The 14,829-nt window shown below is 46.5% G+C and overlaps 1 protein-coding gene and 1 pseudogene across 30 annotated transcripts in view; one reads left to right on the top strand and one right to left on the bottom strand.

Moving 5' to 3' along the window:
- MDM4 (MDM4 regulator of p53) overlaps positions 1 to 14,829 on the top strand; it is a 42,532-nt gene continuing 27,703 nt past the window's right edge. For 7 of the 30 annotated variants that reach the window (XR_010149342.1, XR_010149322.1, XR_010149297.1 and 4 more), the window contains exons 1-3: positions 1 to 914; positions 9,863 to 9,975; positions 10,738 to 10,812. Coding sequence is in view for 16 of the 30 variants with exons in the window: in XM_063789380.1 (XP_063645450.1) it covers positions 9,898 to 9,975; positions 10,738 to 10,812 (153 nt within the window). In the remaining 14 variants the exon portion in view is untranslated. 30 annotated transcript variants of the gene reach the window in all.
- On the bottom strand, positions 13,150 to 14,001 carry LOC104004625 (peflin-like; annotated as a pseudogene).

Genomic DNA, 14,829 nt, shown 5'->3' with positions numbered 1-14,829 from the left:
AAAGTGCGCTGGGATTACAGGGGAGAGCCACTGCGCCCGGCCTCCCTCGTTTATATGCAGGTTAAAAACTCCCTTGAGCCTTCAACTATTTTTTTCTTTTTTGGGGGGGGGAGTTTCGCTCTTGTTGCCCAGGCTGGAATGGCGCTATCTCGGCTCACTGCAACCTCCGCCTCTCAGGTTCAAACGATTCTCCTGAGTAGCTGGGATTACAGGCATGCGCCACCACACCCGACTAATTTTGTATTTTTAGTAGAAACAGGGTTTCACCATATTGGTCAGACTGGTCTCGAACTCCTGACCTCAGGTGATCCGCCTGCCTTAGGCCTCCCAAAGTGCTGGGATTACAGGCGTAAGCCACAGCGGCTGGTGCTTTCAACTATTTATTTGACATGGCTTCAAGCTTCCTTGCCACCCTAGTGCCGCCATCATCGCTCCGTTTCCCTTCCCTACCACCCTTGGGGAGTAAGGGTGAGGACTGGGGAATGGCAGAGGAAGCGTAGTTTTTCCGAAGAGCTGAAGGCAGCCTGTGATTATGACCTTAGCTCTTCCCCTTCTCTGTTTTCTGATCTCCTAATACACGTCTGTAAATATCACAAGACCCTGCAAGTCCCTCACTTATTATCTCTTGAAATCTGACGACTTTCAACCGTCCGGGCCCCACGACTCTCTCCCCGGACTAGGATCTACTCTATGGTAGTGAGCTCAGCCTTTCTAGCTCTCTAGTCCTCCCATTGCTCCATCTATGGTTTCCGGAGGCCTCACCGGAAGCCCTCGTGTGAGGCCGTGTGGGAGGCCGGAAGTTGCGGCTTCATTACTCGCCATTTCAAAATGCTGCCGAGGCCCTAGGACCTGTGACTGCCACCCCTCCCCCCACCCGGGCTCGGCGGGGGAGCGACTCATGGAGCTGCCGTAAGGTGTGGCTCTTGGCCTTCGTCGGCGGGGTGCCGGGAGCGGGAGCTGGAGAGTGAGGAGCAGGCGGCCGTACCGCCAGTTGTGCGGGTAGCGGGCGGGAGGAGCTTGAGAGGTGGGTCGGGCGGCGTGGGGAAGGCCGCGCCAGGCGGAAGAAGGGCTCGGGGGGAGGGGAAGAGTTGTGGGATGAGGGCTCGCGGAAGATAAAAGTGGAGGTGGGGTGACGTGATGTAACTTTGGCCAACAGGTGACAAACCTAAAGTCGACGTAGTTGGATTGAGTTTAAGTGGACACAACATTTGAGGACTGTTGAGGCAATTTGGAGAAAGGAGGTGGGAGAGAGGGAAGCGGGGAGAATGACATTGACGTGTCTTAAGTTTTTAAGTTAGTTTTTAGGTCTGCGGACAGTCTACCTTAGAGGCACTTGAGTGCTTGTTTGAAAATGCTTGTTTTGGCTTGGCGCGGTGGCTCACGCCTGTAATCCCAGCACTTCGGGAGGCCGAGGTGGGTGGATCTACCTGAGGACAGGAGTTCGAGACCAACCTGGCCAACCTGGTGAAGCCCCGTCTCTACTAAAAATACAAAAATATTATACGTGTGTGGTGGCGCATGCCTGTAATCCCAGCTACTCGGGAGGCTGAGGCCGGAGAATCACTTGAATCCGTGGGCGGGGGTTGCAGTGAGTCGAGATCGCGCCACTGCACTCCAGCTTGGGCTACAGAGGGAGATTCCGTCTCAAAAAAAAAAAAAAAGAAAAAAGAAAAAATGTTCGTTTTGGGGCCACACTGAAACCTACAGACAGTATCGAGATGGGGCTCAGAGAAATATATTTTAATGAGCACACCTCCCAGTGATTTTTGTATACCTTAAAGCTTGAAAACCACAGGTTTTTTTTGGTTGTGTTTTTGTTTTGTTTTTGTTTTTTTTGAGTGGAGTTTCGCTCTTTTTGCCCAGGCTGGCGTGCAGTGGCGCGATCTTGGCTCACTGCAACTTCTGCCTCACGGGTTCAAGCGATTCTTCTGCCTCAGCCTCCCGGGTCGCTGGGATTACAGGTGTGCGCCACCACGCCTGGCTAATTTTGTGTTTTATTAGAGATGAGGTTTCACCAGGTTGGCCAGGCGGTTCTCGAACTCCAGACCTCAGGTGATCCGCCCACCTCGGCCTCCGAAAGTGTTGGGATTACAGGCGTGAGCCACCGTGCCCGGCCGAAAACCACAGTTTAAAAGCGACACCCGGAGAAAATGCTGCAGCTCTGTGCTGTTGGCACGTGGAACTAGTACCTGTCAAAGATACTTGGAACCTCTTGGTGTTAAGTATTACTGTATCTCAGTTTAGATTTAGTCTTCTCTCTCCTCATACATTTTTTTTTTTTAATAGATGGGATTTCGGCCAGGCCCAGTGGCTCACACCTTTAATCCCAGCACTTTGGGAGGCCAAGGGGGCAGGTTTGCTTGAGTCTCGGAGTTCGACACCAGCCTAGGCAACAAACTGAGCCCCATCTCTGCAAAAAATTAAAAAATCAGTGTCATAGAGCGAGCTTCCAGTCCCAGCTACCCAAGAGACTGAGGTGGGAGGATTGCTTGATCCCAGGAGGTAAAGGCTGCAGCAAGCCGGGATGGAGCTACTGCACTCTAGCTTAGGCGACAGCGCGAGAGCCTGTCTCAAAAAAAGAGATGAGGTCTCACTGTGTGCTCAGGCTGCAGTGCAGTGGCTATTCACAGGTGTGATCATTGCACACTACAGCCTGAAACTCCTGGACTCTAGGGATCCTCCTGCCTCAGCCCTCCGGAATAGCTGGGACTACAGGCACAGGCCACCGGCTGCAGTTGGTTTTTTAAGATTCTATAACAATCGTTAATCTTTAATTAAAGATTTAATCTTCCCAGTTTAATCTTCCCACTTTAATCTTCCCTGCCGTCCCAGGTCCTGTAGAACACCTACGTTCTGGATTTGACTGATTAACTGCTTGCTCTCCATTTTCCCTAGTAACTTGCAGTTAGTAGGTAGGTCTAGATTTGGATTATTTATCTTTTGGTCAGGAATACTTAATAAGTGGTGTGCTAGTTTCTTGTTGCTTCATAATCAAGTAGTATATGGTGTGTGAATGACCCTCTTTTAGTGATACGGTTGGGGATGGTGGAATGGTCAGCCTACTCCACGTGTTTTCTTTCCACCCCAACCTTTCACTCAGATGGCTTTAGCATCCCCTACCCCTGCCACTGGAGTGAAGTGGTATGATCTTGGCTCACTGCAACCTCTGCCTTCTGGGTTCAAGCTATTCTTCTGCCTCAGCCACGCAAGTAGCTGGATTACAGGCGTTGTGCCACCACGCCCAGCTAATTTTTGTATTTTCAGTAGAGAGAGGTTTTCATTATGTTGGCCAGGCTGGTCTTGAACTCCTGGCCTCAATCTGCCTGCGTTGGCCTCCCAAAGTGCTGGGATTACAGGTGTGAGCCACTGCTCCTGGCCTGGAATCTCTTGATCACTGTTGAAGAGGTGACATTTAACCTGAGACTTGAAGGTTTAGGATGAATCAGTTTTGTACAAAACTCACAGTGCTCCAAATGAAGGGACAATTTGTGCAAAGGCCCTGTTTGAGAAACTAAAAGATCAGGGTGGCTGAGGCTCAAGATACGACTAAACAGTGCAAGATAAGACTGAAAATGTGCTGAGGGGATAGACCACGTGTTTATCTTTACAGCAATAGCAAGCTGTTGAGCAGGGCCTGACACTATAGGATTTTTTTACTTTTTAAAATGCTTTTGGCAGGCTGGGCCAAGGTGGGCGGATCACCTGGTTGGGAGTTCGAGACCAGCCTGACCAACAAAAAGAAACCGCGTCTCTACTAAAAATATAAAGTTAGCTGGGCGTGATGGCGCATGCCTGTAATCCTAGCTACTCGGGAGGCTGAGGCAGGAGAATCGTTTGAACCCAGGAGGTGGAGGTTGCGGTGGACCAGGATCGCGCCATTGCACTCCAACCTGGGCAACAAGAGTGAAACTCCGTCTCAAAAAATATATGTATATAAAAAAAAAATACAGTGGTTGAATTAAAGAACATTGGCCTGGCATGGTGGCTCATGCCTGTAATCCCAGCACTTTGGGAGGCTGAGAAGGATTGCTTTAGCTCAGAATTTGAGACTAGCCTGGGGAACATTAAAAAAACTAGCTGGATTAGGTGGTACACGCCTGTAGTCCCAGCTACTCCAGAGGCTAAGGTGGGAGGCTTGCTTGAGCTGGGGAGGTTGAGGTTGCAGTAAGCCATGATCACGGCACTGCAGTCCAGCCTGGGCGACAGAGTGAGACCTTGTCTCAAAACATCTGTATCCATTCTGTTATTTATTCCATCTGTAATGTTATGGAATCACAGATGGAATAAATAACAGAATGGATACAACTGAGGAATGAATTAGAATTCTAGAAGGAGAAAATCTAGAACAAAGAAAGAGAAAAATATAAACGAAAAACTAAGAGATAAGAAAGAACTACCATTTTAGGCTGGGCGCGGTGGCTCACGCCTGTAATCCCAGCACTTTGGGAGGCCGAGGCGGGCGGATCACGAGGTCAGGAGATCGAGACCATCCTGGCTAACACGGTGAAACCCCGTCTCTACTAAAAATACAAAAAATTAGCCAGGCGAGGTGGCGGACGCCTGTAGTCCCAGCTATGCGGGAGGCTGAGGCAGAAGAATGGCATGAACCCCGGGGGGCGGAGCCTGCAGTGAGCGGAGATCTCGCCACTGCACTCCAGCCTGTGCGACAGAGCGAGACTCCATCTCAAAAAAAAAAAAAAAGAATTTTGATATGACAGTAGGAATTAATCTATGTTAGTGGAACAAAATTTCCCAAATTACATGCAACATCCCTGCTTTTTTTTTTTTTTTTTAAATAATTAAGAGCAACTAAACTAAAAATACTTTTTAGGAATCCATTTTGATGCAGTAAAATGTATAAGAAGGAAAGCAAGGGAAATGAAAACAATAGGGTTCAGGATGATTATTATTGCAGGAAAGCAGCAAAATGGGATGGGGGATATTATCGTTAAATACAGGTTATGATCAGAGTCTTAGTTTGTGGAAGATTATTGCGTTAAAAATAATCCAGGCCAGGTGTGGTGGCTCATGCCTGTAATCCCAACACTTTCGTTGAGAGAATCACTTGAGGCCAAGAGTTTGAGACTAGCCTGGGCAACATAGCAAAATCCTGTCTCTACAAAAAATAAAAAAATTAGCCAGGAATGGTGGCGCATGCCTGTAGTCCCAGATAATCAGGAGACTGAGGTGGGAGGATTACTTGAGCCCAGGAGGTCGAGGTGGCAGTGAGCTATGTTTGTGCCACTGTACTCCAGCCTGGGTGACAGAACAATACCCTGTCTCAAAAAAATTATGACAATAAAAAGGTAAAAATAAGTAAAATGGGCCATGTGTGGATGAATAATCAGCATATGTCTTGAATAAAAGAATTATGATTAATTCTGTGTACTTGAGGTCTAATGGGAAAAAATGCTGCTAAATGGGGATGTTAGTGCTTGTCTGAGTTTGAAATCTTGACTCCAACAACTTACTCATTGGGTGATCTTGGACAAATAACTTCTGTTTCTCTTTCCTGATCTGTAAAATAAGGATAATAGCTACATAATAGGGCTGTTTTGGTATTAAATGGGTTTATATGTATGCCTGGTACATAATAGGCTTGATGAGTCCTTACCATTTGTTTCAATTATCTAATGCTATGGAATAAACCACCCCAAAACTTAGTAAGTTGAAACAGTCATTTTATTTATTTTTCATTCAGTGGGATGATAGGCTGAGTTGGATAGTTCTCGTGGTTTTGTGGTTTGTCATGCAGCTGTTAAGTCAGGTGCAGCTGAGGCTGGAACGTGTGTGATGCTTTGTTTTGTTTTCTTTCTTTTTTTTAAGGACACCTCGAGACCGTTGAGTAAGTGCTTTGTTGTAGTCAGGTGGCAACTGGGGCTGGAAGATGTGTGGTGCTTTGGAGGGTATGGCTAAGAGTCTGGGCTCAGCTGGGCAACTGCACCTCCCTCTCCTTGTAGCCTTTTTGTGTAGTCTCCAGTAGAGTAGCCAGATTTCAAGCACCTCCAAAAGTACAAAACATGAGCCTGCCAGGCCTGGAATTGTCACATTATCACCTGCTGCATTCTATTTATTAAGTCATAGGGCCAGTTAGGGAGCGTGGTTCATTGGGAGCCATTTTTGGAAACGGTCTGCACATTATAATGTTTCTATCTACCATGTTGCTCTACCATGTATGTAGTTGTCAGATTTAGACACTGGAAATGTATAAATAAACAGTTACAAATTCCTGTCCACTTGTAGTTTATATTTTACATAATAAATAATTAAAATATGTAGTGTTTTGGTTGGTAAAAAGGTTGGTAGGGAAAAATAAAACAGGGAAGGAGATAGGGAATACAAGCGGTTGGGAGTTTTAGTTTTAAAAATGGGTGTTCATATGAGGCCTTGTTGACAAACTGTCATTTGAGCATAGACAAAAACAAGGATAAGAATTAGAGGGCAGGCTAGGAGTGGTGGCCCATGCCTGTAATCCCAGGGATTACAGCACTTTGGGAGGCTGAAGCAGGAGGATCACTTGAGCCCAGGAGTTTGAGACCAGCCTGGGCAACATAGCAAGACCCCGTCTCTACAAAAAATAAATTAGCTGGGCATGGTGGCATGCACCTGTAGTCCCAACTACTTGGGAGGCTGGGGTGGGAGGACTGCTTGAGCCCAGGAGGTTGAAAGGCTGCAGTGAGCTGTGATTGTGCCACTGCACTCCAGCCTGAGTGACAGAGTGAGACTCCATCACACACACACACAAAAAGCAAATGAGGAAGTAGGTGATGAGATCAATAGCCACCCATTAAAAGCCAGGTTTTAAATTTTTTTTTTTTTTTTGAAACAGAATCTTGCTCTGTCACCAGGCTGTAGTGCAGTGGCACGATCTTGGCTCACTGCAACTTCCGCCTCCCAAGTTCAGGCGATTCTCCTGTCTCAGCCTCCCGAGTAGTTGGGACTACAGGCGTGTGCCACCACACCTGGCTAATTTTTGTATTTTTAGTAGAGACGGTTTCACCATTTTGGCCAGGATAGTCTTGATCTCTTGACCTCATGATCCGCCTGCCTCATCTGGGGAGTACAGTCCCAAAGTGCTGGGATTATAGGCGTGAGCCACCATGCCTGGCCCACTTCTGAATTTTAAATTGTGCTTGTTTCCTATTTGACTTATTTTATAGCAAAGTAAGGTAGGAATTTATACTTGATTACAGCTATAAGCCTTTTCAGAAGCATGAGGGATCTTGTTATCTTCAGCCAGTGTACTTACTGATTGTCTTTTTTTTTTTTCTTGAGATGGAGTTTCACTCTTGTAACCCAGGCTGGAGTGCAATGGCGCGATCTCAGCTCACTGCAACCTCCGCCTCCCAGGTTCAAGTGATTCTCCTGCCTCAGCCTCCTGAGTAGCTGGGATTACAGGCATGTGCCACCACGCCCGGCTAATTTTTGTAGCTTTAATAGAGATGGGGTTTCACCATGTTGGCCAGGCTGGTGTTGAACTCCTGACCTCAGGTGATGCACCTTCCTCAGCCTCCCAAAGTGCTGGGATTACAGGCATGGGCCAGTGTGCCTGGCTGATAGTCTTAAAAAAATTTTTTTTTGTCCAGGCGTGGTGGCTCATGCCTGTAATCCCAGCACTTTGGGAGGCTGAGGTGGGCGGATCACGAGGTCAGGAGATCAAGACCATCCTGGCTAACATGGTGAAACCCCGTCTCTACTAAATACACAAAATTAGCTGGGCGTGGTGGCAGGCGCCTGTAGTCCCAGCTACTCGGGAGGCTGAGGCAGGAGAATGGTGTGAACCCAGGAGGCGGAGCTTGCAGTGAGCCGAGATCATGCCACTGCACTCCAGCCTGGGCGACAGAGCGAGACTCCATCTAAAAAAAATTTTTTTTTTTTTTTTTTTTTGAGACAGGGTATCGCTTTGTCACCCAGGCTGGAGTGCAGTGGCACAGTCTTGGCTCACTGCAACCTCCACCTTGCCGGTTCAGGTGATTCTCATGCCTCAGCTTCCTTAGTAGTTGGGACTGCAGGCTTGTGCCATGCCCAGCTAGTTGTTGTATTTTTAGTAGAGACAGGGTTTTGCCCTGTTGCCCAGTCTGGCCTCTGTTAGAAATAAATTTTCGAAGCTGCAAATGAATATCACTCAAACATAAATTTAATTTTCTCAGCAAGGCAATTTTACTTCTATGGAAGGGTGCATCTCACGGATGGAGCAATGGTGAGAGCACACCTGAACAAGGGAGGGGAAGGGGTTCTTATCCCTGACACAGGTAGCCCCTACTTCTGTGTTGTTCCCGTATTGGCTAGGGTTGGACCGCACAGTCTAAGCTAATACTGATGGGCTATTTTAAAGAGAGCAGGGGTATGAGCTGGAGTGGCTGGGCGAGTAGTATGGCGGGAAGAACAGTTACAGAACAGGTGACTCAGGATGACTCAGGTCAAGGGAGGTGACCAGGAGTGACTCAGGACGGAGCAGGTGATAGAAGCTAGGAGGGGGTTGTTTACTGAAACTAGGGGCAAGGAGATGAAGAGAATGAGGAAGTTAAACTTTTAAAGTTTTAAATGAAGAACAAAGAACAGGGGAGCTGAACATACAGATACATTGGTTTTTTGGAGAGCATCTCAGAACTCATTGTACTTAACAATTTACAGGCTAAAACCTTTGAAGAGGAATTTATTAAATCCTACATCTCAAACTCCTGACCTCAGGTGATCTGCCCGTCTTAGTCTCCCAAACTGTTAGGATTACAGGCGTGAGCCACTGCACCTGGCCTATTCTAGGCGCCATTTACCCTTTCCCTGATGTGGCTTGTTAGTCATCAGTTTTAATAATTGACTGTTGCCTTTTGTTAGAAAAAGGCATAAATGAAGGTTAACTTAAGTTTATTTAAAAATCTATTTTCCGGCTGGGCATGGTGGCTCACGCCTGTAATCCCAGCACTTTGGGAGGCTGAGGTGGGCGGATCACGAGGTCAGGAGTTTGAGACCAGCCTGACCAACAGGGTGAAACCCCGCCTCTACTAAAAATACAATAATGAGCTGGGCGTGGTGGCGTGTGCCTGTAATCCCAGCTACTCAGGAGGCTGAGGCAGGAGAATCGCTTGAACCCAGGAAGCAGAGGTTGCAGTGAGCCGAGATCGCGCCATTGCGCTTCAGCCTGGGGGACAGCGAGACTGTGTCTCAAAATAAATAAATAATCTATCTTCCTTCTCTGTAGCTTTTGTTTTTTTTAAGGATAAAAGGTAGGTGAAAGATTTTCATTGAACTTTACTCTGTATTTCACTTCATGCTACATCTTTTCTTTGATGATATATGTCCATCTCGGTTTAACCCGTTTTGTAGGTTTGTAATTGCTATGTTTTTTTCTGGGGTCGGTACATTTACAAGCTGTTTTAACTGGTACTTAAAATGTTGACTCTTAGTTTTCTGTGGTCCTTTGTCAAGACATGTTCCAACATGTTGTAGAGGTTTTCCTAGAAGTCCTTTTGGAATCTTAAAACCTGTGACTTACCTTGGTAAATCCCCAGTCTTGCATCTAGAGAGTGCTCCACCTGATAACCATTGGGGAGATAATGATTTGACTTTCAGCTAAAACGGTTTACTGATTAACATCAGTTGGAGGTTGGAGCGTGCCTGAAACTGTTTCTGTTTCAGCCTTCACCTGAGAGAAGCTTGGACGATTCTTACTCTTAATTAAATCAGAACTAGAAAGTAGTCAGAAGATATGCAGAACCTCAGCAAGGGTATACAGCATTTGTGTACGGTGCTCCATTATATGTGTCATATGTGTCTTTTACTTCTGCTGGTTGCCTTTGTGTGAATGCTAAATAGGGAATTTTCTGCATTAGAATAGATGTTATAAATTTTTTTTTCTATTTAGTTTTACCAACAGACTGCAGTTTCTTCACTACCAAAATGACATCATTTTCCACCTCTGCCCAGTGTTCAACATCTGACAGTGCTTGCAGGATCTCTCCTGGACAAATCAATCAGGTAAATCATTTTGGGTATTTCTAGTTTTTTGTTTTTTTTTTTTTAATTTTTAAAAAGTTTAGCTGTCTCATGACTGTAATCCCAGCACTTTGAGAAGTCAAGGCAGGAAGCTTACTTGAAGCCAGGTGTTTGAGACCAGCCTTGGCAACATAGTGAGACCTGTATCTCTACAAAACATTTCTAAAAGAAAAAATTAGCTAGGTGCAGTGGGGTGTGCCTTTAGTTCTAGCTACTTGGGAGCCTGAGGCGGGATGATCCCTTGAGCCCAGGAGTTCAAAGCTGCAGTGAATTATTATCACAACCAGTGCACCCCAGGCTGGGCAAGAGAGTGAGACCTTGTCTCTTTTTTAAAAAAAGTAGGGGAGGTGGGGGTTGTGCTGGGCGAGGTGGGTCATGCCTATAATCCCAGCACTTTGGGAGGCGGAGGTAGGCAGGTCTCTTAAGCCCAGGGGTTTGAGAACAGCCAGGGAAACATGGTGAAACCCCCTCTCTACAAAAAAATACAAAAATTACCTGGATATGGTGGTGTGCACCTGTAGTCCCAGCTACTCTGGAGGCTGAAGTGGGAGGATCAGTTGAGTCTGGGAGGTTGAGGCTGCAGTGACCTGTGATCACACCACTGCACTCCAGCCAAGGTGACAGAGCAAGACCTTGCCTCAAAAAACAAAAGCGGGGGGAGCTGTTTAAAGAGGTTCTCTTGTTCCATAGTTTCAGAAACCTACTTGAAATGTAAATAGCACATTTATTTTATGTTTATATCAGGTACGACCAAAACTGCCACTTTTGAAGATTTTGCATGCAGCAGGTGCGCAAGGTGAAATGTTCACTGTTAAAGAGGTAAGCCATCAAATAAAATTCTCTTTTTTTTTTTTTTTTTTTTTTTTGAGATGGAGTCTCCCTCTTTTGCCCAGGCTGGAGTGCAGTGGTGCGATCTCAGATCACTGCAAGCTCCACCTCCTGGGTTCACGCCATTCTCCTGCCTCAGCCTCCCGAGTAGCTGGGATTACAGGTGCCTGCCGCCACGCCTGGCTAATTTTTTGTATTTTTAGTAGAGATGGGGTTTCACCGTGTTAGCCAGGATGGTCTCGGTCTCCTGACCTCGTGATCCATCCGCCTTGGCCTCCCAAAGTGCTGGGATTACAAGCATGAGCCACCGCGCCCGGCCAAATTCTCAGTTTTAAGAACAGTTGAGAAGTAGAAGCCAGTGAACATGTAGTTTTGAAATCAGGCCTAAGAAAGGAAGTTCTACTCCTGAGGTATCAGAGGGGCAACTTTTACTCTGTTTTAAAGACTGTTAGGTTGAACATCATATTTCCTTTCTTTTGAAGTGTGTTATAAGATAAACATAAGATGAACCATGAATTCATTGATCGTAGAGTTAAAATGCAGAGCAAGTAAAGATTAAAAAGACACTGGGCCTGGCACCATAGCTCACGCCTGCAATCCCAGTATTTTGGGAGGCTGAGGTGGATGGATTGCATGAACCCAGGATTTTGAGACCAGCCTGGGCAACATGATGAAACCCTGTCTCTAAAAAAAAAAAAAAAAAATACAAAAATTGGGCGGGCGTGGTGGTCTGCTCGTTTAGTCCCAGCAGCTACATGGGAGGCTGAGGTGGGAGGATCGCTTGAACCCAGAAGGTGAAGGTTGCAATGAGGTGCACTCCAGCTTGGTTGATAGAATGAGAGACCCTGTCTCAGAAAAAAAAGACACTGTCTGATTTACAGGCTGTATTTCGAGGCAGGAATTAAATGCAGTAGTTTTTATTATAAATGTGTCAGATATGGTGGCTCACGCCTGTAATCCCAGCACTTTGCGAGGCTGAGGTGGGCAGATCACCTGAGGTCAGGAGTTCGAGACCAGCCTGACCAACATGGAGAAACCCCATCTCTACTAAAAATACAAAACTAGCTGGGCGTGGTTGTAATCCCAGCTACTTGGGAGGCTGAGGCAGGAGAATTTCTTGAACCTGGGAGGCGGAGGTTGCGGTGAGCCAAGATTGCGCCATTGAACTCCATCCTGGGCAACAAGAGCAAAACTCCATCTCAAAAAAAAAAAAAAAAGTATCAGACATTCTTCTGAGCACTGTGAGTTATTTTAAACACTTATGCATTTAAATAACTTATTTAGCTTCTGAAGTTTTTTAAAAAACAATTTGTATTCTTTAAGTGGAAAAGACTCAGTATTAAAATGTTAATGTTGGGAACTGCTTTCATTTGGTGGGGTGGATATCTAACCCTTCTTAAAGAGAAGAAACAAAATTATCAGGCTTTTTTTTTTTTTTTTTGAACTTAAAACCTTCACACCTATCAACACTGCCACACTCCAGAACCATTACACTTCTCAAGGAGACAAATCTGGAGGCATTTCTGATTTTTTAGAATACCTATATTACTTTTACGATTTTAAATTAAGCACATCGTTTTGGAGTATAAAATTTGACACGTAAGACCTTTTTTTCCCCAAACTTATTAAAGTCTGGAATTTTTTTTTTTTTTTTTTAGTTTTATCCTTTTATTGAAGCTTACAATTTCACTGAACTTTTGGCCCCAAATGAAAAAAATGCAAATTAAAAAAAGTATTGGCAAGGAGAGGTGACCACTGTCCCCTGGAGATCGAAGCCGAGCAGAGCGTGGCAGGCAAGTGAGGGATCCCAGCTGCGGAGGCAGTAGCCTGGCCAAAGATGCCCAGGGAGCAGATTTGTCTGAGCAGGGCCAGCCCCAGGCAGCTAGAAGTTAATACCCAAGGATTTATGGGTGTGATGGAATCCAAGCCACTGGTCCCAGGGGCAAATCTCTCTCATGCTTGGTCAGATTCCACTTTGGAGAAAATGGGCTCATGTGACAGGATGGCCTGGTGAGGGAACACAGGTGCTAATGGTAACAGGCCAATGAGCACTCACCACTGGCATCAGGGTGGAGCTCAGCTGACTGGACACTAACTCCATTACAAGGACCAGAATCTCCTGCGTCTGGTGTCAGGCTGTGCCACTCAACTGCTCATGGCCTTCGGGACATTCAGCTTTCATCCTCTCCTTCATCAGGCCCCTACCTGTGTGGCCTCAGCCCTGGTCCTAACTATTTGGTGGCTGTGATGCAGGACTCTCAACCCTCTTTTGGAACAGTGTTGCATCAAGCAAGGGAGAATGTTCTTCTAGAGGGACAGGAAAAGAAGAGAGAGGTCCACGTACTTCTCTCACTCTAGGAAGCCAGGAAAGGTCCCTGGTGCACTCCACTCTCCACAGATGGGTTGGGTCATAGCATCCGAGCTGTCATGGTGACGACGTCCTTGAAGCTGAGCCGAATGTTGCCTTGTACAGCTGTGTCCTTCTCCCGGAAGGCCTCTGTCGGCATCTGCAGCTGGGTGCACACCTGGATGAAGCAATCAAGCTGTCTGGCAGGATTGACAGAGCGTGGGCAGTAGCTGGAGACCAGTAGCTGGGTGAACTGGGGGCTCAGGTTGTAGCCCTTTTGGGACAGAGCTTGCTGCAGCTCTGTGTAGCTAATGGAGCCTCAGTTGTCCCAGTCATAACTGCTGGAAGAGCTGCTTCCACTGCTGGATGAATTTCCACAGGGCTGAGAAGCCGTAGACATTGATGTGGCCTGATTAGGTCTTGTCAAACATGTTTATCATCATGAGGCAGGTCTTATCATTGAACAAGGACCAGTTGCAGTTGACCAGAGCCTGCTTCACCTCCTGCATGGAGATAAAGCCACTGTGATCAGAGTCACCGACTGGAACCAGGAGTAGGCCTCATCCATATTGGGAGGGGAGCCACCCTGTCCATGAGGCCTGGGCTGCTGGGCACCGTAGGAATTTGGAGGTGGCTGACCCTAGGGGCCCCCTGGAGCTGTACCATCATTTGGTCCTCCTGGAGTTCCAGAGGGGAACATCCCAGGATTGAGGTGTCCATAGGGCCCTCTACCAGCTGGTGGTCCATAAGGCCCTCCAGGGGCAGGACCCCCATAGCCGCCACCAGGGGGTAGCACGCTGCCATACTGCCCTCCACTATTGGGGGGGGTCCAAGGTAGTAGCTACCTGGAGGGGTTCCTGGCGCTTGCCCTACATCTCCAGGGCAGCCCTGCCCATACAGATAGCTGGCTGTGGCAATTCTGATGTCACACGCAGGCAAGGGGTAAAGTCTGGATTTTAATATCATTATAGTGGTTATGATGAATTATGCCATCTCCTTCATTTAGCATGGCAGAGTTTGCCTGAGTTTACACGATGAGCTTTCTGTTATGAACCTTGCCTCTATCTATTGCATAAAGGGAATTTCCTGATTTTTATTATTTATTTATTTAGAGCCAGGGTCTTACTCTGTCACCCATGCTGGAGTGCAGTGGTGGTATCTCAGCTCACTGCAACCTCCGCTTCCCAGGTTCAAGTGATCCTCCCGCCTCAGCCTTCCTAGTAGCTGGGACTACAAGCGTGCCTCACCACACCTGGCTAAGTTTTGTATGTTATGTAGAGACAGGTTTTGCCATGTTGCCCAGGCTGGTATCAAACTCCTGGGTTCAAGCAATTTGCCCGCCTTGGCCTCCCAAAGTGCTGGGATTACAGGTGTGAACCACTTCAGCCGACTAAATTTTTATTTGATAAACACTTGGATTTTATGTTTTGTCCACTTACAATGCTGATGGCTCTTATTAAACATTGTACTTCATTTGCCAAAAAGAATTATTATGTGAACACATATCAAAAGCCTTAAGTCGTTTATGTGCCCTGGACTGGGAAAATATTTTTATAATCCGGGCAAATTACTCTAGTAATAGAATAGACTTCTTTATTTGGACATCTGAGAAAATTTTTAAGAGGATACTAGGTAAATTCACTGCTTTTTCTCATTGTCAG

This window comes from Pan troglodytes, chromosome 1, assembly GCF_028858775.2.
Source record: "Pan troglodytes isolate AG18354 chromosome 1, NHGRI_mPanTro3-v2.0_pri, whole genome shotgun sequence".
NCBI lineage: Eukaryota > Metazoa > Chordata > Mammalia > Primates > Hominidae > Pan > Pan troglodytes.
This window is presented reverse-complemented; position numbering and strand designations above follow the sequence as displayed.